This window comes from Syngnathus floridae, chromosome 16 (genome assembly GCF_059516105.1).
Source record: "Syngnathus floridae isolate MCC-2025c chromosome 16, RoL_Sflo_1.0, whole genome shotgun sequence".
Taxonomy (NCBI): domain Eukaryota; kingdom Metazoa; phylum Chordata; class Actinopteri; order Syngnathiformes; family Syngnathidae; genus Syngnathus; species Syngnathus floridae.
Genome location: NC_142428.1, coordinates 2,268,025 through 2,292,317, shown reverse-complemented (window position 1 = coordinate 2,292,317; position 24,293 = coordinate 2,268,025). Strand labels below are relative to the sequence as shown.

The 24,293-nt window shown below is 44.9% G+C and overlaps 3 protein-coding genes and 1 long non-coding RNA gene across 4 annotated transcripts in view; 2 read left to right on the top strand and 2 right to left on the bottom strand.

The window, feature by feature from the left end:
* fndc3ba (fibronectin type III domain containing 3Ba) overlaps positions 1-8,556 on the top strand; it is a 41,427-nt gene extending 32,871 nt beyond the window's left edge. Inside the window, exons 23-27 of the mRNA XM_088399923.1 lie at positions 42-322; positions 1,541-1,762; positions 3,230-3,396; positions 3,601-3,728; positions 4,336-8,556. Of these exons, the coding sequence (XP_088256049.1) occupies positions 42-322; positions 1,541-1,762; positions 3,230-3,396; positions 3,601-3,728; positions 4,336-4,674 (1,137 nt within the window). The 3' untranslated portion in view covers positions 4,675-8,556. The remainder of the gene's footprint in view (positions 1-41; positions 323-1,540; positions 1,763-3,229; positions 3,397-3,600; positions 3,729-4,335) is intronic.
* A 104-nt stretch (positions 8,557-8,660) lies between these two features.
* Positions 8,661-11,362, bottom strand: ghsra (growth hormone secretagogue receptor a). Its single transcript, XM_088399925.1, has 2 exons — positions 9,690-11,362; positions 8,661-9,617 (listed from the first exon to the last, which is right to left on the bottom strand). Exons 1-2 carry the CDS (start codon positions 10,519-10,521, stop codon positions 9,310-9,312), a joined length of 1,140 nt encoding a protein of 379 aa, XP_088256051.1. The 5' UTR covers positions 10,522-11,362; the 3' UTR covers positions 8,661-9,309.
* Positions 11,363-12,478: 1,116 nt separating this feature from the next.
* On the top strand, positions 12,479-23,830 carry pld1a (phospholipase D1a). Its single transcript, XM_088399924.1, has 25 exons — positions 12,479-12,643; positions 15,964-16,170; positions 16,409-16,578; positions 16,647-16,789; positions 17,339-17,450; positions 17,529-17,594; positions 17,705-17,763; positions 17,875-17,967; positions 18,273-18,425; positions 18,489-18,638; positions 18,724-18,807; positions 18,919-19,000; positions 19,073-19,369; positions 19,431-19,632; positions 19,710-19,838; positions 20,009-20,127; positions 20,460-20,573; positions 20,930-21,040; positions 21,118-21,206; positions 21,330-21,443; positions 21,512-21,561; positions 21,644-21,778; positions 21,925-22,078; positions 22,160-22,277; positions 22,346-23,830. Exons 2-25 carry the CDS (start codon positions 15,999-16,001, stop codon positions 22,568-22,570), a joined length of 3,141 nt encoding a protein of 1,046 aa, XP_088256050.1. The 5' UTR covers positions 12,479-12,643; positions 15,964-15,998; the 3' UTR covers positions 22,571-23,830.
* Positions 13,242-15,332, bottom strand: LOC148384913 (uncharacterized). Its single transcript, XR_015863322.1, has 3 exons — positions 15,051-15,332; positions 14,719-14,813; positions 13,242-14,298 (listed from the first exon to the last, which is right to left on the bottom strand). It is a non-coding gene; the product is annotated as an uncharacterized LOC148384913 (long non-coding RNA).
* Positions 23,831-24,293: the final 463 nt, after the last annotated feature.

The following is a 24,293-nucleotide window of genomic DNA, read 5'->3' as shown; positions in this document are numbered from 1 at the left end:
GCTTTTTTCGGTTCCTTTAGACTTGAATTTTTTGCCCCTAGGCTGTCAATCAGGCAGGGGCGGGGCCTCACAGCGAGCAGGTCAGTTTCCAGACACCGGCGACCATTCCCGACACGGTGTCCTCGCTCAGCCTCCTGGACCTGCCGGCTTCCTCGGAGCCTGGTCAGTCGCGCGCCACCTGTCTCCTCCTCAAGTGGGAGGAGCCAAACTGCAACGGGGCGGAAATCACCTCGTATATCATCTCTCTGGATGAGCGGAGCATCATGGTGGAGCCGGCGACCAGTCATTTGGTTAGCGGTCTGCAGCCAGACAGCGAGTACAGGTACTGCTACAATATAATTTTTTTTTCTGACTATAGAAAATATTTTCATGAATAGCCATCTGTTTTATTCTATGGAGGACAGACAACAAAAATTTACTGTTGAGACGATTTTTAATTTTTTGAATGAAGGTTTCAATGAATCGGCAAATCAAAATAGTTGTCAATTTATTTGTTAACGATAAAACAATTCATTGTTGCCAGTATTTGACTGTGTTTTTTGTGAGCGAACAGTGGAATTGTTTCACTTGATAGATTTTTCCACATCCTACCGTTTGTAAATCGTCAATTGTAGTCAACCACTTAATTTTTCCAATTTTTAAATTCATCTGAATGTATCCTTAATGGTGTTTGAGCAAAACAAAATTGAAATGGTAATGAAAATGGGATATTTGAAAAAGCCAAACAGAAAAGTAAATCGTGGCCGTAATGTAGTTGAGGACAGCCCAGGGGATTTTTCTGAGAAAATCATTTTCAACCTTCTATTGGATGGTGAGAGCAGGTGGCGGGTGTGTACCACCAGCTGAATCATAATGTGCTGTTGTTACCATTTGCAAGTTTTTTTTTTTGTAAGTTCTGTTATTACCTGTACCAGAGCACACGCGTGCCTGCCGTGTTTTCATCCTCGGCTTGTTTTGTTCCCGTGTCACACTGCCCTCTTACGTAATGGCCCCCGATGATGCACAATGGTACAACACTGTTTGTGCGATGAGTGTGTGTCCTTCAACGTGGCAGAGGCGCTGCTCCCTGTTTTGATTGCTGGATGCTTAAGTGTCTTTGCCAGGTGGACCGTTTTTTAATGGGTACAAATAGGGCAGAAGGAGACACCACTTACTAAACACACTCCAGCAAACAAAACACTCCAGCACCTTGTGGATGTGTATAGAGAATTAAATGTGGTAATAAAAATGTTCCGTTTGGTGCACATGTTGCCTCTTGAGGCTCTTGATGTGGCTGGGCCGCGTGAATTTCAACCAAAGGTCACTCATGTCTGACTCCAAATGCCACGTGCGCTCCTGACACAAGATGTCCGCCCCCCCAAGATAATCAGTTTTTTTTTGGGGGGGGTAGAATAATTTCCTGATTTTGTAGATTTGTTTATTGTTGAAGTCTAAAAACAAAACAAAAAAGCTAATATATGCCTATTTTAAAAAAGCGAATATCGATGAATCGGTCAAGGCCTAGTGATGCCGATTAACACGTTTGTCTTGTGGCGATTAGCGTCCAGATCCAGGCGGTGAATTCCATCGGCTGCGGCCCGTCCAGCCCGCCCCTGCTAGCGAGGACGCGGCCACTCCCGCCGGCCCCGCCCCCTTTGGAATGCACCGCTTCCGGGCCGCAGAGCGTCAAGCTGAAGTGGGGCGAGAACGCCAGCAACCTTCGCTCATCCCTGCTGGCCGAAGACGTGTACTACACGCTGCAGATGGAGGACAAAAACCACAGGTGGGTTCCAATCACAGAAATAGAAAAGACAAATGTAAACAATTTGAATGCAGAAGAAAAAAATTCAAGGCTATTTTTTTTTAATACAATTCGAAATTATGCAAGTGTACCTAATATAATGACCAAAGTACCGACCAACACTTGGCCGCCTCCACCTGCTGCTAATCAATCGGCTAAATGTCAATACTCCGCAGAAAGCCGACGAGTTTCTTATTAGACGCTCGGCGTGCGCGCTGTAACCAAATGTACCCCAGATGAGTCACGTTGAGGCCCAATGAGGAGATGAACATGGGTGCAGATGAGCTCGTTTCTATTAAAAGGTCAATGGCCACCTCACTTGCTCTTTTGGAGCCATTCTTAATCAAAGCTGGACATTTTTTTCTATTCTGTTGCTTGCCGCACGACTTGTCTTTCTGCCGAAGATGATTTCTTTCGTGTTTTTTATCACACTATAGCTGACCTTGGCAAAGGTAAAATCTTTCAACCCTGAAACAACACGTCGGTGACAATATCTCCTAACATATGGAATGGCCCGACGTAAATGGCTGAAATGTAATTTTCGAGTTTTGGCCTTCCCGTTTAATATCCTTCTTCCCTTTGCCTCTCTGCGCCACCTCATGCATTTTTATTCCTGTAATCGCATTTTGAGAAAATCGGCTTCACGGTGAGATCCGATACAAGAGCTGTGTGTTGAAAAACTGCAATCATTTGTAGTGTTTGTTTTGATTGTTGAATCAAATATTTCCCTCCAAAAAATAAATTATTTACTCATTACAAGGTTGTTCTATTTATCAGCTCGTTAATCTCTGATAAGTGTGCTTCATAAAATGTCCATCCAGTCAGTGAGTGACCATGATGTGTACTTGAAGGAGCACAACATGTTCTGTCCTCCCCTCGCTTGACTTGTCATTACTGGCCTCCACGATCCAGCATTCAGATTTTTTCTCATTTCCTTTTGTGCTCCCCGCCAGCGTGACCTAGACTATAAAAGCTTTCTGAGATAAACAAAAACAGATTGACGCTGTTGCAGGTTGAACTCAATACTGCAGTATAGATGATAAACACCTGATAAAGGCAAACATCATTGTGCCGTCCTTTTGGCCTCTCTTCGGGAGGTTAGTCAGACGAGTCGGGTCAAGGCCTCGTTAAATGCCTCCCCCCAGATCGAGTTAAAGTGTTAATGAAGCCACGTTGGGTGGACTGATGATGATGGATCATTACCAGATGATGGCCGCAAATTCGAGGCCCGTTAGTTTTCATCAGGGATGTGTGTCAAAATATAAAATATACCGTAATAGTGCTCAATGAAATATACAACATTTAAAGTAACAGAATAGGAATGCCTCAAGGCTCAACGCCCGCACCCCTTTTGTTTTAAAAATAATCGTCCCAGACTCAATGGAGGTCCGAACGAGCGCTGCAGATGCAACCAGAAAGCTTAACCGAGTTAGTTTAATGTGCCGTCAGGTTTGTGACCATCTACCGGGGCCCCAGTCACACCTACAAGGTCCAGCGGCTGACCGAGTCCAGCAGCTACAACTTCAGAATACAGGCCATCAACGACGCCGGCGAGGGCCCCTTCTCGAACTGCTACACCTTCTGCACCACCAAGTCTGTCCCTCCTGCCCTTAAAGGTAAAAAAAAAAACTGAATTATGTATCACAATGCAAAAAAATCTATAAACTGCTGTGAAAGCTCTTTTTCCACAAATTGCAGCCTTTGCGATTCAAAATGTCAATTTGAATTCGATTCCATCGCCACTCTTCCACCCGCCTGCGTCTGTACACACAAGAGCTCTATCGATTTTTTTTTTGTCGTTGTAATTGTTCACGTGACAGCGCCGAGGGTGCACCAGCTGGACGGGAACGTGTGCGAAGTCACGTGGGAGTCCATCCCACCCATGAGAGGGGACACCGTGAGCTACGTGCTGCAGGTGCTGGTGGGCCGTGAGTCTGAATACAAGCAGGTACACACACACACACACACACACACATCCACTTATGAAAAATGTGTATTTTTTGTGGTCTGGCCAGAAGAGCTGATTGTACTTACAAAATATAAAATCTCTCACGCGGGTCAAATGAATGATCGGCTCATTCATATTCTTGGCAAGCATGTCTTTTTTTTTTTTTTTTTAATGTCCTCAGGGAGCAGCAAAAAAAGGAATTGTGTATTGATGGACAACATAGAAAATGAAAGCGCAGTGCCAGTCCGAAAGTGCAATAATTCACTGTCGCCGATTTTGGCCGCAGATTTATGATCGACCGCTGAAGCTCAGTGGTGCTTGTGAATGAGAGGAAAAGCTTAGTGCAGTCATCATTAATGGAAAATACAGCTATTTTAAATATTCAATACCATTATTAACATTTTCTGGTTCGTTTCAGTTTTATTCAGTTGAGAAAGCATTGAGCTTTGAAATCGATGACTAATCGTGTTTTATTAATTGGGATTTTAATATCAATAAAAAATTTTTTTTTTCCAAATGCTGAGTTTTGGCCTAGATCCCAAAACAGTGAATAAGTTGCAAATGTCAGACTGCAAAACGTGACGATGACATCATCATTGTGCGACAGGTGTTTAAGGGCGAGGAGAGCACCTTCCAGATCTCCAGCCTGCAGGCCAACATTGACTACCGCTTTCGTGTGGGCGCCTGCCGCCGCTGCCAGGACTCGTGCCAGGAACTGTGCGGGCCGCTCAGCCCATCATCCCATTTCACGCTGCGGCGCCAGGAGGCCTCAGGGGCCGGGGGAGCGGCGGGAGGCGGAGCCTGCGCCGCCTCGGCCGGCCCCGGCCGAGGCGCGGCGGCGAGCCTGATGTCCAGCGACGAGCGTTTGGCCGCGCTCATCTTGTGCGTCTTGGCCGGTCTCTCCATCCTCATCGCCTGCATTCTGCAGTACTTTTTGATGAAGTGAGGGAATCTTTTTTTATTTTTTTGTTACAACAGGATAGAAAGAGAAAGCAAAACCCAAGAGAAACGTTTTGTAACAGATTGTCAAGAGAAACACTTGAGACACTCGTTCTTCTCCTCCTCCTCAAGGCTTTTATTTCAGTGTTTGCTTTTTGTAGCCGAGCTGTACCTCCACGCTGAGGGCAAGAAAAAAAAAAAAAACTCATCCACAAGCCTTAAAATAGCTGTGAGCAGTCGCTCAGACTGACTTGCGTTTTTTTTATATTCGATTAGAGGACGTGTATATTTCCTGGTCATTGCCTTAATTTTGTTTTGTTTTTTTCGCTGCAGTCTTTATCCACTCAGCCATATTCTAATGTAAGCATTCAAAGCTTTAGCCGCGCATAGTGGATGACAAACACACACACACACACACACATGCGCGTGTCGACAATGACTCAACCGGTGTCATGTGCGCAACCGCTCCGCTTCTTAACGCTCGCCAAAGTGATGCAATCCACGTGTGATGTAAGATGCTGCTATCCTGTGATATGTTTTTTTTTAGGATTGAAAACCAGTTATCTAATATAAAATAGAAATATATATATATATATATAGACAGAAGTACACACACACATAAATATATCCCCAACTGCGTTGAAAGCCAAGGCGTCAGCAGGTTGGACGTGCTGATTCTGGATCAAATCGGGAAGCCAATCGGGGCATTAAACTGGATCGCAGCTTACCGGCCTTGTAGTCCCCTTTCACGCAGACATCCTGCAAAATTAGCCCATCGTAACACCGCTTTTGCCTTTCACAGGGAATCGAGATGATCAGAACACATCAAATGGATTTTTATGCGCTTTTCGCACAGCAACATGGCATTCTGACAATTACATGCTTTGCACATAACTCCCCAATTTCCCAGTCTGCTTTTACCCCACTGTGAAATTCCTGGCAGTGTGAAACCGACTTTCACACAGAGACCTGATGGCATCAGAGCCGTAACACTTACATTTATCCGCCTTTGCCTTTCATACGAAACCCAGCGAAGATAATTCCCTGGGGCTTTCGCACTTTCACACAGAGCTCCTGCAAAATTGCCGCATCAGAGCCAAAACATCAGCTTTTGCCTTACACGCACAACCCAGTGAAGAAAATTCCCTCGTTTAATACTTGCAGGGAAACAGTTCGGGTCGATGTGAAGTGCCGCCTCTGTTAATGGCACAGCGGGATGACATTTCCAGAGATTATTCAATATTCTGCCTCTTTTTAGTCTTTTTTTTTTTTTTTTATCCCACTTCTGATACACTGGGCATTCCAAACGCCATCCCTCTAATAAGCCAAGGTACACAGAATGAAATGGAATCCACACATGAGGCCTCTTAACGTACCTCAGGGAAATGATAAAAAATAGAAAATTGAAAAAAAAAAGGTCCTTTAACTCTGTTGTTAGGTTGTTTTCACCGGAACATCAATAATGTTCCTAGGTCAATTTGACCCAGACTATTTTTAAGGATAAAAATGCATCCCAATATAATTCCATTGCAAAACCCTCCCCGATGCAAAAACTAACTTAAAAATAGCTCAATTCGAACCTGGCCGTGTTTTTCCCCAAAGCATTCCAATAAACACGAGTAACGATTTTAAATGATAATGTCAAACCATTTTAATTCGTGTTAACAAAATATTTGTACAATTTATCATCGGGGTCAATTTGACCTGAGCTATGGCTAAAAGTCCAAAATACAATAATGAATTATAACGTGTGATTAACTTTTCATTGCTAATATGTACAAATGGAACATTTTTATAGTCAGTAGAAAAAAAAACCCTACTAAATTGTAGTTCATTTTAAAAATGGGTCCGTTTGATTAGTAGCTCATTAACTTGTTGAATTTTCAATTTTAATCAGTTTGAGCCACAACATAACAGGAGAGTTAAAGACCATCCCACCTCTTAAGTTAGCGCCGCTGCCGCCGCCGCCGCCGCTCACCCTTCTCGTCTTCCTCTCCACTTTTTGCATCTTGGTCCTCTTCAGATGCTGTGCCTTGTCAGCAAGTCGCGTGGTTTACTCACTCAAATTGTTTTTTTTTTTTTGCCAAAGTCAATGGGAAAATTATGGTAGATTTTTTTTTCTAGTTTTATTTATACTATATATTTGCATACAGTACTTTACAATGCCAATTACAGTGCAATCTTCATTTATTTATTGTTTAAAAAGATTAAGAGACAAGTGTAGTTATATACTAATTATTTTTTTTTCTTCTTCCTCGTAGCATGTTTTTTCTGTTAGAATGATTTTTTTTAAGGCCAGCATTCCTTATCTCTCAGTAACCCTTTTTGAGTATTTCACTTACAGATGTTGGGATTCCGCAGTTATGAAACTTGTAACCAAATACTTATGTACTGTTTTGTCGTTATTACTTTCATCTCTCGTTTTGGGCGACGCTCGGCTGAGTTGTCATCTGTTAATGCTTCGAGAAAGACATGTAGCAAAGACAAATGTGCCTGCCTTAGGCTTTTTTTTTTTTGTTATTATGAAGCTTCTGATAGTTTTTTTTTTTTTTTTTGCCAAAGTGCAGGCTTCACTCGATGTACCGACCAAGGGTTCTGTGATCATCTGTAACGACACAGCAGCATTACTATTACTGAAAAGGACAAAAAAAAATTACTTGATCTGTGATATGTTTTTTCAATATTGTTTTTTGGGGGGGTTAGAATAAAATGGGCCATTGTCCAAACATGTCGCCCCCTAGAGGAGAGGAGGATAATCTCGTATCGGAAGTGACTGACGAATTTAAACAATCGCACGAGCGCAGGCAGGCAACTTTATCGACCAGTTCTTGTTCAGCGTAGCAAGTAGTAGTGTGTTTTGTATCCAGTATTTTCCTTTTTTTTTTTTTTTTTTTGCTAAGATGATATACAGTACAGAGATATCTATAGAGGTGATAAGTACATTTGAAGCACTTTTATATCACCACCACTTTTATATTGATCTAAAACACTACTGCCGGGCTGTTGACGTTGGTCGCTGGCGTGTTATTTTTTTTGTCGCCGTGTCAACCCGTGTGGGGTTCACCTGTGCTATTTAGATGTTAACACATGTTTGGGATATTGGGCTTTTGGATGACATTTCAGGATGAACCTTAAATCCTCACCTTCCAAAGACTGCAGAAAAATAAGACTGTTATTTGTAGATTTTAAATTCATTAAAAAGCCTGATGAGAATTTTATGAGGTGGCCAGCAGCCCTTTATCAACTAAAATAGCTCCGCCCCTGACTGAGAGGCCCAGAAGGCCAATTTAAGTGTGATTTAGGTTCATCCTTAAATTTCACGCAATGTCTTTAACTTTTTAGTTAAGTTACTTCCCTATTTTTTTCCTATATATGTCCAATCGGCCCTATAACATTTTTTTATTCCACTTCAAGAAACATGAATAGTCCATGCAGCAACACAGACCCTCCCCAACTCACACATACACACGCCTGTGCCTTGTGATTTTATATTTTATTTCAATTGTATGTTTTTGTTTTGTTTTTTTTTAACAGTGACTACACATTTTTATTTTGACTAAACAATTGGCCACAGAGTGCGGAAACACTAAAGTGCAAACAAATCAAAACATGTATTTTTTACCTCACGTTTTTAAGAGTGAACATTCCAGGTTGTCATGGTCTACGAATTTGAGATTTTTTTTAAGAAAAAAAGAGAAATTCATGCATTTCTTCTAGTATTGTAAATGTTAGACAATTTCATATGCATTATATAAAAAGAAACTGCCATATCAATTTTAATGTATAGATTTTTTTTTGCAAATACTACACTATGTATGTAAGACGTAACTGTATCGGTAGCGTATATATAATATATTTATGCCCAATAAATGTTTAAATTTTTTTCTGACATAGAGCACGAGTTTATTTTGTTGTCTGCTATGTTCCGTTTGCACTTTTTACGCCACTGGCATTTAGAGTGGGTGCTTTTTTAACAACAACATGGAATCAAAATGATGTTCATACACGTTTAATCACAGCTAAGCATCTATTTACAACAAGACAAAAGCTGGACTTTTTATTTTTAACAACCCACAACATTAGCCGCACAAAATTCTGCCTTTACAAAGATATTTTAGGGGTTCATAATAAATTCGACATCTCTATTGATTACATTACATAACGCCGTCATGATAATTAATTGCACAACATGGACACAATATTAGTTCACAGCTTGGTGATATTTTGCGGCGTGACAGAAAAATGTATAAAACTAATATTTTTCTCCCAGCAGATTTGACATTGAAGTAATTTAAAATCTGCCAGGTGTAAAAAAACTAAGGATATTCAATAACACTTTTACAAGTATTCACTCAACAATACAGAGTAAATATAAGGATAGAACTTTATTGATCCCATGACGGAGAAATTTGTTCGTTTCTACAGCCACAGTCTGATTTATCTTTTTGCCTGAAGTATCGACGGCTGGTATCGGCAGCCTCCACGTGTACCCGATACCTGTTATTGGTACCTTTCTAGCAAAAACTGTGAGTACATTTCTGTGGCAGAGTGAAGTTGCTGCTTTTTATCAATAACCCAGGTCCGCTTTGTTATTTCACCCCGTTTTAAGCAGGCCGTACTTCCTCCCATCCTTGACGAAGCTTTAGAAGCTGTTGGATTCCATCCCCCCCTCGGTCACGGCCTTCAGCGTACTGGCGGTGCGGGTCCGAGGTAGCTTTTGGTGGCCGAGGCCGAAAAGGCGCGCCGCCGCCCCGCGGAACTTCCAGGACATGGTGTTGTAGAGGATGGGGTTGATGGCGGCGCTCAGGTAGAAAAGAACCACCGACAGCAAGCTGCAGTACTCCGACAGGGTGGACAGCAGAGGGGACGGCGCGTCCAGCGAGCGGGACTGCAGGTAGCGGCACACGTGGAAGGGCAGCCAGCACAGGACGAAGGCCAGAACCACCACCACTGGAGAAGAGACGTCACATTCAATCACAATGGAGAAAAGGTTCGTAACAAGATATGATCGATCAAACTCACCCAACATCTTGATTGTCTGCCTGTTGCTCCTGTCCCGGTGTGACCTGATGTTGGTGTTCCGATGTCTATGCCACAAGCGGCGGCCAATGAGGCTGTAGAGCACCGTGAGGCAGAAGACGGGCATGAAGAAGAACACGGAGCTCAGCCACACCATGGCGCCCATCAGGCCCGACTCCACTGCATAGTGTGTCATCTTGCACTCTCGCGTGTCCCTGTACTCGTCCTCTTCCATCTCAAGAGCCTCGGTGTGATTGGCGCTGAAGCCGAGGTGGTCCCGCTCCACGCCCACCATGACAAACACGGGCCCGGCGCTCAGCAAGGACACGCACCACAGGAGCAAGATGAGCGAGCGCACTCGCCGCTTGGTCATCAGAGCCTTGGCGCGCAGCGGGATGCAGATGGCCACGTACCGCTCCACGGAGAGCGCCGTGATGCTCAGGATGGTCGAGTAGGTGCTCGACTCGGACACGAACTGGAAGAGCTTGCAGAGCGCGTCGCCGAGGCGCCACGGCCGGTAGCGCCACATGCGGTAGAGGTCGAGCGGCATGCACAGGAAGATGAGCAGGTCCGACACCGCCATGCTGCACAGGTACAGGTTGGTGGTGGTGCGCATGTCGCGATACTTGCTCACCACCAGGATGGTCAAGACGTTGCCGGTCACGCCCACCACGGAGAGTAGCGAGCACGCCACGGTGATAAGCGTGAGAAGGGGAAAGCTGTAGAAGTTGAGAGGGGGAAGGTCCGAGTCGCGGCTCGGATGGGTGGTGTTACTGTTCTCGTCCCAGTTGCAGTTTTGGAGGAGGCACAAGGAGATGTTGAGTCCCTGGGGCATGCTGACTCATTTGTCACGTGCTCTCAGAGAACCACCCATCGCTTTCATCACAGAGATCGTTTTGGAGAGCAACCTGCCGTGCGTAAAACCGAATCCAACAAGCTATGAAAGGGCTCCTCAATAATCTTTACACGCGGGACGCCGAAAACTTCAAAATCAACATTTTTTCATACACTCATCAACACAATCTCAGTTTTTAAGGAGTACCAGTCGTGCGTAAAATTAAACCAAACGCCACGCAGCTCGAACAAAACGTGTCAAATTCAAATGAGAGACCCAAATGTAAGACAAATTCCAATCACGTGACTGCTTCAATTTCTGTAGTAGATCATCCCTAGCGAACCCGGACTATTTTTAGGCCCTTTAAAAAGAGCAGCAATCGTGCGTAAAACCAAACTCCACCTCACGGAAATGTCGATCGGCAGCCGTGCGTAAAACACAAAATGTGAGCCTCTCGGCGCACAGCGAAGGTGTGAAGTCCATTTAGCGTCTCCAAATCGGTTTTAACAGAAATGTACATTTATTCCGAATGTTTCCATCAGTTTGGAGGTTCCAACTAAATTGCACCACAAAGGGAAAACATGGACAAGGTAAAAATCGTCGTAAATCTCTTTCAGTAATCCACAAAAACGCATCTTGGGGTTTAAAAGTCACCCGAGGACAACAGCCATCGTAAAAACAAACATGATGGGAGTGAAAGGAGGTGACAATTTGATCCAAGCCACCAGCACTAGGTAGCACCGACGCATCGTTTGCATGTAGCATGCGTTGGAAATGTAGAAAGAGTCAAAGATGAATTGTTGGTGTTCTCTGCGTGCTGCGTGTCCAGCATGTGCTTGTTTGAAGGTGGGTGCACCAAAACAACATGAATCAGGTGAGCATGTGGCAGAGCTGCAAAGGGAGGGAGGCGTTGGATTGATTGATTGATTGATGATGCTATGACGCCATCTACTGGCCATCCTGCAAAAATAGTCAATCCCAATAGGGAGGGTACACCTTTTATTAGATGGACGGAGTCCTCATCATGCCCTAAGTACATACTGTTATCACCGTGGCCTTTGCCTTGTTTGCTGGAGGGCGTTTTCTATATTTTATGAGTCGCACAATAATGATGCATGGCGAACAGGAAAGTCATACGCAGCACTGACACAAGGAAAGGGATTTATTTTTTATTTTTTCGTCATATATTAGGTATGTAGCTGTCCAGAATGTTGTTATCTTTGTGTGTGTGTGTGTTTGTTGTGAGCAAGAATCAACTGTCTTGTCATTTAGCTTTTATATCTATATACGGATGAAATCTATGTGCATTCATTTCTATTACTTTTATTCCTTTAAGTGGGTGTTGTGTGGGGGTTGGATTGGAACTTGTTTTGTTTGAATTGTTCCTGGAACGCGGCGAGATTCAGGTTGACGTTTAAAGTCACTGTGTAGCGTTCTACTGTTTGTCCACACGGTGGCGTAAGAGATTAGCTCAATACTGCTACTGTAATTGTTTGTAATATAAAACCACAAATAGTTCCAATAGGACTAATAATAAAAATACAATCAGATTCAATTATTACTAATCTGTGGATGTCTCTGTTACTATTTTTTTATGCGTAGAAAAAATTAGAAAATAATTCTGATAATCATAGCCTCTTAAGTAAGTCAATTATAGAAATATGTGACTCGTTAGGCGATAGTATTGGGCTAATTGTGCGTTAATTGACATATTAAAAAAATCTGACAAATCACAAGACATAATAATGCTATAATAATAGTCAAGACTGGAGGCCATGACGTCATTACGGCAGTCTTCTCCTTTCCCATTGGCTCCTCCCAATTACTCGGTATTTGACTCCTATGGAGGAATCACTCCTCTCTGGTTGGTGGAGACTCTGGACTATGCCGCCTTCTCCACTCTGATTGGCTACGAGTTTCTCGTCTCGCCTCTGGAGAAATCTTTCAGAGTTGACTCTCTTTACTGGCTGCTTGTCTGTCACATTCACTTTTACTGACACCCGCAAGTGGAGGTGCAAGCTTGCTCTTGTTGCTTTTTTTTTCTTCGTTTTGTATTTTTTTTTTTCAACAAGTGGACCGAAGCAAAGCAAACATGTGGACTTCGCGTCCACCCAGAGAGCAGGTCGGTGACGTTTTACTCGCTTTCTCGCTGTTCTATTTGTGTCTTTTAGGGTGTCACTACGAGCTCTCAAAATGGACACCGTTTATCGCCCAAAATTTATGTCATAGTTGTTGAGTTGCTGCTACTGTTGTTTTTATGTTTCTTGTGTAACACTGACGAACAAAGAGTGGGAGAGTTGTGTAAGATTCCGCAGGTGTTTGCTCCATCGCGCGCGCACACTGGGAAAGAATTTGCTGGAATGTCAGATGAAAGCTCAAATATTGTTCGAACACATTCTTAATTGGCTCTCAGGCCTTGACAATGTTATTCAATGTTGTCTCCCCCCTCAACACCCCCAGGTGTTCCATTTTTTCCTATTACAAGACAGGTGGCACAGTGGGGTAGCGGTTTGGACATCCGGCTCACAGTTCTATGGTTCAAAGTTCGAATCTGGGCCTCCTTTGTGGAGTTAGAGTTGTGGATGAATGGATGTGCAATGTGGAGTCTATGAACTCGGCTTTAATGTTTTCCAGATGTGCAACTGTAAAATGTGTGCAGCCTGCGGAATCATTCTTAAAGCTTGTCGACCGCAAAGAATTTTTGACTGTACGCTGTCCAATTGAAGCTTAGAGGAAAGCGCGTTGCGAGCCCAAAATGATACGCTGGAGGTTTATGTACAATTGAGAATCATTTCAATATTTAGCAACTGTAAGTCAACACAGGGTGCACAAGTTCACTAACTTGTCATGCAAATATTAAGATATGGTAATGAAACAAGTCACAAGGCCTGACAAAACGTAACGTTTACTTGTATTGCCAGATCTTGCACAGCAAAATGACTCGCCATTAACTTGTTATAGGTGGCATTCATGGTGGGAAAAATTTTGAAATGATTTAACTTGGCCTCATATCTGTATATCCTCAAAAATTCAAACAGGGGTGTGTAGACTTTCAATATCCACTGTACCAGAATATAAAGCCACTGTTAGTGTGTGCTGAGTAGTTTTGTTCTGTCTGTGTGCCTCTTTTATATAAAACAGAGAGCTTTTCATACTGTCTCCTGTATTCACAGTAAGCAGGGAGTGTCCCAAAGTTGTCTGGACGCGAGTGCCAAGCTTTGAATCTTGGCTCCGGCTCGGTCACCGTGACATGACTGAGGGCCCGGGCGCCCAAAAAGACGGCCGACCATTGGCACAATGGCGCCTTGTGTTTGCGGCGCTACGGTGACGAGCATGACTGCTCCCTCGTTGTCGCTGGCGCCTCCTGGAGCGTCCCTGTCACCCCCAACCCCCTCGTTTCCCGTGGATTAGATAATAGGCAGCTTTAGTGTGGGCAGAGAGAGAGGTGTCACAGACCTCCTCTCTTTCTACCATCTTCTCCATCTGCACCAGGAGGAGCTTGGCACCGCACGCTCTGTTCGTGCTACGTTGATGAGTTCTGCATTGTATCGACGGATCAATGCGTGATGCTCCAAGTGACTCTTAAAGCGCGCTTACGTTACCACTGGTGGTACGTCGGCTCCCCCTGCTGGTACGAGAAAACAGTCTAGTAGCTTCCAGTCCCATTGTTGTTCTTTAGGACATCCAGAACAATATATTCTTGGGTCCCACTTCATTCCGCTTGGTCAGAAGTGAGGGAACTTGGCACCTTCTGGGTGCCGCCAGGATGTCCTGAAGCTGTGGGGCAGAAACACATTGTGCAACTGGGTTGATATATAAACATTCTCCACCCAGCAATCCCGCTGTTTCACTCACAATCTCCTCAGTGAGATCAAAAGTATCCCACATACATGAGAGCGGCTGATAGTGAGAAATAATCATAAGTTAGCCATGTTCGGGGTCAAGCAAAGTATTTTGAAGGCTCGGCGAAGCGGAGCCGGAGAAGCTTTATTCTCGGCGCCCAGCCATCCTCCGCACGTCTTCACCCACTCAACATGTTTTTTTTCCTTCTCCCCTGACTGACGAGTTCCAGCGCGTGTGCATTTTAACTCAGTGACATTTAAGAAATGTTAATATTCATGTCTTAAAAACATCACCATAACAACGGGACAGGAAACAGGAAGTCACGGAAAGGAGCGATAAATGCTACGATTGTACCTCCAGGTTGCACTTTTTTGTGTGTGTACGTGCAAACATGAAGACTTCTTCCGGCATTCCAGTACCCTCGGGAGTTAACCTCTGAGCGGGTCGTCCTGGCGGGAGAGCACAGTTATTCTTAGACCCGGGAGATAACGCAGCACTGTCAGAAATAATGGAAACTAAGAGCGCCTCGTTTTATTCAGTTGGAAGCATGAAGATAAAAACCCTGCAAAGATGTTCATCCTGCTCAATCCATTGAAAAAATTCTGTCCTTCCTCATATTTCTGGTTCTTGCTAGCAACAATTTCTACCAAATCCAACTAACAAAAACCAACAAGAGTTTTTGTTACCTGTTGGCCATAAACACGATTAATGAAGAAATGTTCTAAATGACCGAGTGGCTGAATGAAGACTCGGCGCAAACGTGCCCGTACCTGTCGGCGACTGGGGAATGTTTACTGTCAAGCTGTTATTTGTTTCCGTTTTCTCTTGTGTGACCTTTACCGCTCTTTCCAGCATGTTCTTTTGGGATTTTGATTTTGAACGTGTGCGTTCATATATACGAGTCATTACACTCCTTGTGGAAAAAAGTCATTGTAATTCCAAATGACTCTTGAAACACTTCAGGCACTCGTGTCCTTCGAATTCTTTTGTTCGTTCTTGCCAATGAGACGGACACGTGATATCCTCCGGTGTTCCTGCTACCTTTCCCATGAATCTCATGTGTTCAAGGAGTCTTTGTATGTCTTTTACAGACAAGTTTTCCATATTCTTCGTCTTAGTTTGATGTTATGGATAAAGGACGGTCCATGAACGCAGATTTTAAAACAATAAAGTTTCAGGAGATGATAGATTCTGTTACCAGTTTTTTGCTGAGTCAGCTTGCTGTTCCTTTTTTTTCTTTCTTTATTTTTTTCTTCTTTTTACTAATGTTGGATTCTGTAATGTGCATTTGTTTTAGGAAAAAAAAAATGAAATGAACGGAACTGTAGATATAATACCAAAGAAATGTTTTTCTTGCATCATAACACACACGTGGGTGTTGCGGCCATTGTTGGCTTGTTGATGACGCCTCGTACTCGGCAATGATGTCGTATCTCTGACTCATTCGGGCGCAGCCGAAAATAAAATGTCTCACGGACCGCGCCAGCTGACAAAGCCTTAAAAAACGTGGAGTCATCTTCAAGTTGTTATTCTTGAGCCTCGTGGAGGCCCGCCTTCTACGTTTTGGTCACCGTCATGTGCGTTTTTATCTCTTCTCAGGCGCGCCCTGCTCCAGGCGCTAACGCCTGCTGAGCATGCTGGCCAAGGCTCCGCCTACGAGCAGCAGAGTCAATCTGGTGAACGGCGAAAGTTCGGACGTCACGGTGACGGACGGAATCAATATGGCCGATCTGGTGGAGAGCTTGGATACCCGAGAGCTGGACTTCGATGAGGGGGAGGAGGTGGACTGCGAGGGAAACAGCCTCGGTACGTAATTAATATATAACTGGAATATTATGAGGGATCCCTATTTATTTATTTTTTTAATGACAATACCCTCCGATACCGAGGACCGATACTTCATAATGCCGTTACATCCAGCTTGTGCACAAAGCAGTTTGGAAAGCGTCGAAATCTTGGAAGCTAAGCCGAGATTCTTCAGCGTAGCATCCCACTCGGTGTTAGCGACTCTCACCCACTACCGCCGCCTTCTCTCCTCCCCCAGGGGACTGCCGCATCCCGTTCTCGGCCGTGTACGCCACGGTGGGCTTCAAGGAGGCCAGCGCCAAGGTCTTCCTGCCCACGGTGCCCATCACCGTCCGCATCCTGGAGGTGGAGCGCTTCACCACGGCGCAGGATCGCTTCAACCTGTCGCATCACCGCAGCGTCAATAAAGTACGAAGCAGCAAACATTTCAATGCCGTAAATATCCAAGCGATTCCTGACCCATCGCCTCCGTGCAGTCTCTGCCCGCCGTGTTCAAGATTGAGATGAAGCACGGCGAGTTCACCTGGATGGTGAAGAGGAAGGAGAAGCACTTTATGGATCTGCATCGAGAGCTGCGGACGTACAAAACCTTCATGAGGATACCGCTGCCGTCGCGCAGGTGGGGCCTGCCCACCTCATCTACATATCGCAAGCAAAACACCCTGACCTTGTTTTTTATTTAGTCAGCATTTTTTGTATTGTAAGATATATCATTTATTTGAGTCCGCATTTTCTCATCTGGCGTTCCATTTGAAGAGCATGCTGAGGCTAACCTGAAATTTTTCATTATTGTTGATTTAGCATATCAAACTGGTAAAACTTGCTTTTCACAATTGTCAGTTGTCTACTTACACCCATTTCATTTCCACACCGTGTGTGTCTGTGTGTCTGCTTATATTCCCCTTTTCAAAATATGGACTTGCGATCCTTCTCTACAGCTCAGAAATTGCAAGAAGTTTTTAATAACACCCGTTCCGTGTTATTGACTCAACTTTATTACGTCTGCGTCACACAGTTTGCCAAAACATTTCTTTTCGCAAGCGCTGCCCTCAAGGCCGACTCACCCCGTTGTCAATCTATTCTCGCTAACCGCATTAGCTTGCGCAAACACCTGCGCGGCCACGCCGTGCTTCGATTGAGCAATCGTAATGAAGTCTCTGTGTCGCAGCCACACGGTAAAGAGGAGGACGGTGAGGAAGAGCGAGGTGACGGAGATGCCCTCGCTGCCCAGGGGCGGAGGTGACGAGCTGGTGCGGGACGAGCAGGTGTCCAGCCGGCGGGTACGTGCCGATGGCTTCATGATAACAATATTCTTTCTTCTCAAAAATCATACAATGCTTCTCTGTGTGTTTCTCCAGAGACAATTGGAGGACTACTTGAACAAGCTGCTGAAAATGGCTTTGTACCGCAAATACCACCACACCGTGAGTATCCCGGCAATCTTCACACCGCTTTTGTAATCCGATGAGCCAATTTATGACTCGGCGTGGAGATTCAAATGGCCGCACGGCGTGACGCTGTCGTCTTTCGGCAGATGGAGTTCATTGACGTCAGCCAGCTGTCCTTCATTCACGACCTGGGCCCCAAAGGACTGTAAGCGCTTTGGCTCAGCTTCACTTGAATGCACCGTTAAATCATTTACATTTTTAGATGCATGATTTAAATTATATTGTGTTTTTATTGCAATGTATGTTCTTATCGCAGGGAAGGGATGATATACAAGCGCTCCGGGGGTCATCGTATCCCCGGCATGAACTGCTGCGGTCACACTCAAGCCTGCTACCGCTGGTCCAAACGGTCGGTCACTTTTATTTTTCTTAGCATGTTTTGTCTTTTTTGCTCTCGCTATCTCCTTCTCTTTATCACAGCCAAATGATTATATGAGCATTTTTACAATATATTGCGAGAGCACACACACGCAGAAAATAATCCCACACGTTTGGAAGGCTCCGTCAAGCCACCTACGACTACGTGATGATTTGCTTCCCACAGCCTGCCTCTCCCTAAACACAACAAGCAACATAACAAAAAAAAAAAAAAACACAATGATGTGGCTACTGTTGATGATGATGAAAAATATGCACTTTTGTGTTATATATTAGGTGGCTGGTGGTGAAGGACTCATTCCTGCTGTACATGAAACCTGACACGGGGGCCATCTCTTTTGTGCTGCTGGTGGACAAAGAGTTCAGCATCAAGATGGACTCCAAAGACACAGAGACCAAACACGGGGTCAGGATTGACAGTCTTTGCAGGTGCGTGCAGGCAGGTGGGCCAATTTGTTTTCAGATCAACAAGGTGAGGTCTTGCTCCCGCAGGACGCTGGTGTTCAAGTGCAGCAGCTACAGACACGCCCGCTGGTGGGGTCAGAGCATCGAGAACTTTGTCCGGAATAATGGCAAGGCCTTTCTGCGCGATCACCGCTTTGGATCCTTTGCGCAGGAACAGGAAAACATTCCAGCTAAATGGTCAGTGCAATCTTACAAAATGGATGCTAATTTGAAAATGAACATGTGTTTAAATAAATTCATACTGACTAATGCTGCCATGCAGGTACGTGAATGGCAAGACTTACATGGAGGACGTAGCCGATGCCTTGGAGGAGGCTAGAGAAGAAATCTTCATCACCGACTGGTGGTGAGTCTCATGGGCTTTTAGTTGCAAAGCAGAATTGTATTACAAACACGTTATGTGTAAAATTCATTGAGTGGTGAAACCAAGTGTAAGAAATGATGTGTGCTGCTACAGGCTGAGTCCAGAGATCTTCCTCAAGAGACCTGTGGTGGAGGGAAACCGCTGGAGGCTGGACTGCATCCTCAAGCGAAAAGCCGTAAGTGAGGCCGCAATCGCTAGCCGACTTCGTGGGGCACTTACTCGATGATCTGTGTGTGTGTGTCGGCAGCAACAAGGAGTGCGCGTCTTTGTGATGCTGTACAAGGAGGTGGAGCTGGCATTGGGCATCAATTCAGGCTACAGCAAGCGAACGCTCATGCGCCTGCACCCCAACGTCAAGGTGATGCGCCATCCAGACCACGTGTCCTCCTCCGTCTACCTGTGGGCGCATCACGAGAAGATCGTGGTGGTCGACCAATCGGTTGCTTTCGTGGGCGGGATCGACCTGGCGTACGGTCGCTGGGACGACAGGGAGCACCGGCTGACGGACGTCGGCAGCGTGACCCGTTCCGTGGCGCTCGAGCAGGTCAGACTCGCACACGTGTGTATAAAATCCAAAACATATTAAAGCTGGTTTTGTTCTTCAGGCCGCTCAGTCCAATAAGGCGCCGCCGCATGTGGATGGCGTGTCGCAGAGCAACGGTCGCGGGACGCCCGCCGCAGACCCGGCCGAGCTGCCCAGGCTGAAGGGCGTCGGGCGCAGCCGACGCTCTCGCTTCAGCTTGTCTCGGCGCCTGCACAAGCACACCTTGCAGCACAGCGACAGCGTCAGCAGCGTGGAGAGCTCGGGTGAGAGCAAGCATCCACTCAACTCCGTATATATATATTTTTTTACTTTATGCCCAAGCTTTGCTTTGTGTTTGCAGAGAGCGGCTCGGTGCAAAGCCTTAAAACGGGTGTAGGAGAGTTGCAGGGAAACACTCGCTTCTGGCATGGAAAGGATTACTGCAACTTTGTCTACAAGGACTGGATTCAGCTGGAAAGACCTTTTGACGGTGTGTAGCACAAATGACTGAAAAGAAATTACAAAACAAATCTTGAATTGCAGTTTTCTCAAGAATAAAAAAAAAAACAAGAGAAAAAAAATGCTACAATATTAAAACGTAATTTTATGGAAAAAGTCAATCGTAAAATCATCTAATCCTCTGGCCTGTGCTCTGTGCAGACTTCATCGACCGGTACACCACTCCCAGGATGCCGTGGCATGACATCGCCTCGGTGGTGCACGGCAGAGCCGCTCGCTCCGTGGCCCGACACTTCATTCAGCGTTGGAACTTCACCAAGGCAAGGGCAGCATGCAAGTACTGTAGAATCATAACTTTCAAGTAATAACACTGCCCCCTGGTGGCCAAGGCACATACACCAGAGGAAGCCACACAATGAATACTGGAATGTTTCCACAAGAGAATCATTGACAAGAGGTCACCATTACGTGTCTCACTACACACACAAACACACACACACACAAGCCGGTCAATAAACACTCCCTCGTCAGAATTCAAGGAAATGTCTCACTCTAAGTGTGGAAAAAAAAAAATCCCCTTTACTTTCCCACTCATGCTTTCCGCTGCAACGTGAGGTCACACCTTCTCACCCCTGCCAACCTCCTCCTCCAGATCATGAAGCCAAAGTACCGCTCTCTGTCTTATCCCTTCCTGCTGCCAAAGTCTCACGCCACCGCCACTGAGCTCCGATACCAAGTGCCCGACTGTGTGAATGCCAAAGTGCAGGTAAGAGAACCCTGCCAACCCTCCACTGCAACACAACAACTTTGATGGAAGGCTTGGGAGGGAAAAAAAAGGAAACATAATAATGAAGAGTACGAGCTCCTGCATTACCAACGCGGCCGTGAAAGCTGCTGGAAGGACACAAAAGGGAGTCCGTGTGCCAAAAGCAACATTACGTAACCACTAGGAAAAAAAAAAAAAAGCAATACATCCTTGTTTTTCCTTCTTTGTGCCAGTTCTGAAGTGTAACTGGACACTTTTGGTCACAGTTTAGTTATCTGAGGTCTTCATGAGGGAGTTGCTAGTGAGTGTTTCTTGATTAAAGAAGATCTAAAAGTCCCCCTCCCCTCCCATGTAAGGTCTTGCGCTCAGCAGCCGATTGGTCGGCCGGGATAAAGTACCACGAGGAGTCCATCCACAACGCATACATCCAAGTCATTGCCAAGAGCAAACACTACATCTACATCGAGGTAAAAAACACATTTCGTCAAAAAGGAAGTACGGTACAGTTAAACGATTATATTTGACATCTTCTTTCTCCTCTCAGAACCAGTTCTTCATCAGCTGCGCCGACAACCGCACGGTGTACAACAAGATCGGAGACGCCATCATCGAGAGGATCCTCAGAGCGCACAAGTAAGTCTTGACTTCAAAATGTTTTGACAAAAATCATCCATTTTATGTTTTGATTGCCATCAGCGAGTGAATCGGATGTCGTTTGGCGTAACTGATGAAATGTCCGCTCCCCTGTGTTGACAGAGAAGGCAAGAAGTATCGCGTGTACGTGGTGACCCCTTTGCTTCCCGGCTTCGAGGGGGACATCACCACCGGCGGGGGGAACGCCATCCAGGCAGTCATGCACTTTAATTACAGGTGGAGCACAAGCACGATGGCCTTAAAAGCGTCCGAACTAACCGTATCTCTCTCGTTTTGCTTTTCAGAACCATGAGCCGAGGGGAGTACTCCATTATCTCCCAGCTTAGGAAGGAGTGTAAGTTTGTGATGCCCTCCAAAAGAATTCTCAAGAAAGAAAATTGTTGTCGTGTTTGAAAACCTCACTCTCGTCACCGCAGTGGACGACCACTGGATGAACTATATCTCCTTCGCCGGGCTGCGTACGCACGTGGAGCTGGAAGGCCGCCTGATGACGGAGCTCATCTACGTGCACAGCAAGATGCTCATCGCCGACGACAACACCGTCATCATCGGTGCGTGGCCGCTGTTTGACGCCTTCTGAGTGTCGACCGGTCCAGAAATCTGTCAGCACTCAAGATTCAACTTTATACACTCGTACGCCACCCGGTGGTGAGAAAGCGGCAGGACACATCAACCGTCTGCTTATTTCCACTTTCAGGCTCGGCCAACATCAACGACCGCAGCATGCTGGGCAAGCGTGACAGCGAGGTGGCCGTCATCGTGGAGGACACGGAAAAGGTGGCCTCCGTAATGGACGGATGCGAGTTTGAGGCCGGCCCGTACGCGCTTGGCTTGCGTCTGGAGTGCTTTCGGTAAGAGATTTACTTCATCCATCCCGTTGGCTCATCTTCATTCGGATCTGCGGGTTTATCTATTATTTGTATATTGTATAGGACGATCCTCGGCGGACACGACGACGCAACCATCGATCTCTCCGACCCCATCAGTGACCGCTTCTACAAGGAGGTGTGGATGACCACGGCGGGCCGCAACGCCACCATTTATGAAAAGGTACGAGAGATCACTTGACACTATGGCGGGACCACGTGTTCTGACGCCGTGCTTATGTCCCTCCGCAGGTGTTCCGCTGCCTTCCCTCCTCGCTGGTGCGCAACATGTCCGAGCTGGAGCAGTATCAGTCCAAGCCCGGTCTGGCCCAAACCGACCAGGCCCGCGCTCAAGAGGAGCTGCGCAAGATCCGCGGCTTCCTGGTACAGTTTCCTCTGGACTTCCTGTCGGAGCACAACCTCATGCCTTCGGTCGGGACGAAGGAAGCCATGGTGCCCACCGAGATATGGACGTAGGACTTTGTAAAAGCCGGATGCTGGTACGCTATCTCGCGCTTGCAGCGTTACTAAGGATGATGATGGGATGCCACTTCCTGAGAGAGACGCTTTGTTGCAACAAAGGGGACCAGCTCTGTGATCAAATACAACCCACATGATACTAAGATGGCAACGGTTGCCCATCTGTTTAGTATATGTGGTTAAAATTTGGTCACAAAATCTTGAGGACTAGTTTGCGCTAGAAGGAGCCTGGGAGATGGTCAAAATGGCCACCTCATAGAACATCCTTGATGATTTTGAGCCTGGGTTTGATGTATTTATTCGTCTACTCATGCTAGACATGCCTACCAAATTTCAAGTTGATCTGGGGATGTTTGAAAAACTTCCACAGCACTGGAGCGTAAAGCCCCTTAAAACTTTTATTTTTGAGTCAATCTAATAAGGCTTTATGTACTGTACCCACTTTTATGACGTCAGAGCTTGACACGTATCGTGCTGGAATGGGGTGATTGGGAAAGTAGTAGTAACAACTTGAGACAATCTTTCCTCATGTTATTCCATGTTTTGTCCGCCAGGTGGTGCTGATTTACAAGTAAAGCTTATGATTTTTTTTTTTTTTTTTTTTTACCAAAGCAAACTTCCCCTTCAGACATTTTTTTTTAATTTAAAGTAAATGCTCCCTTTTAATTGACAATGGACACATTTTATTGTTTTAATATCTTTTAATGCTGTGGAAGATCATTTTGTATTGAAACGTAACATTTCATACCCGAAGGAGCCCTTTACACTCCCACCCAGCCCTCCTTCCAATGTGAATGTTAAGAACCACTCTTGGTATTTTGCAATGTCATCAGGTAGAACATAAATGTAGAATTAGTGACAATTCATATGTGTGAAACAATAACATCCGCTTTGACAGTGCTGGAAAGTTGAGCTTGTTATTTGTACAGGTAATAACGTCCACTAATCATCGCTTGACTGGGACCACAGACTACTTTTAAATTTTAGCACCTTCAGTTTTGCCTTCTCCAATTTTAACCATTACTGTATGATGAACTAACTGTATTTACAAATGACAGTAATAATCCATATTTACGGTCAGTCAGCTGCTTGTTTTTTTCTTTAGTTTTTAGGATGTGTAAAACATAACTGAATTATTACGTCAATCTATCCATTGCTCTTAATAGTTTTGTACAGTCCTGTGTCGAATCTGCTCAGTTCACTGGACTTGCGTAAAATGGCAAACCAATAAAATTGATCACTTGTTCATAACAAAAACACTTTGAGTTAGTATGTCGCTGGAGATTGTCTGAAAAAAAAAACATGATTTTTATTTTATTGATTCAATTTGAAATTTACATATAACAATAATAATACAATTGATTGACTGATTAAATACAGAATTTAAAAAGTTCATTGTAATTATAACAACATAATTTCATTAAAAATATTCTATATAACTAAGTTAAATATTTTAAATAAACAAAACCGACATACAGATCATCAAGAAATGAACATATTAAAAATACGCAAACTATGGTAATAATCTGTATTTATATTTTTATTTTTAATAAAAACCAAAAAGAAGATTACTTATGTACTTATTTTGGCCTTTAACTGTCTTTCACACTTAATTATGGATTCCTATAACAATAATGAGCGTATCATTTGGATGACACGAGCGAGTCACATGACGCGTTGAAAGTGCGAGACTCCCCGCAGCGCGGGTCCGCCTTTTTAG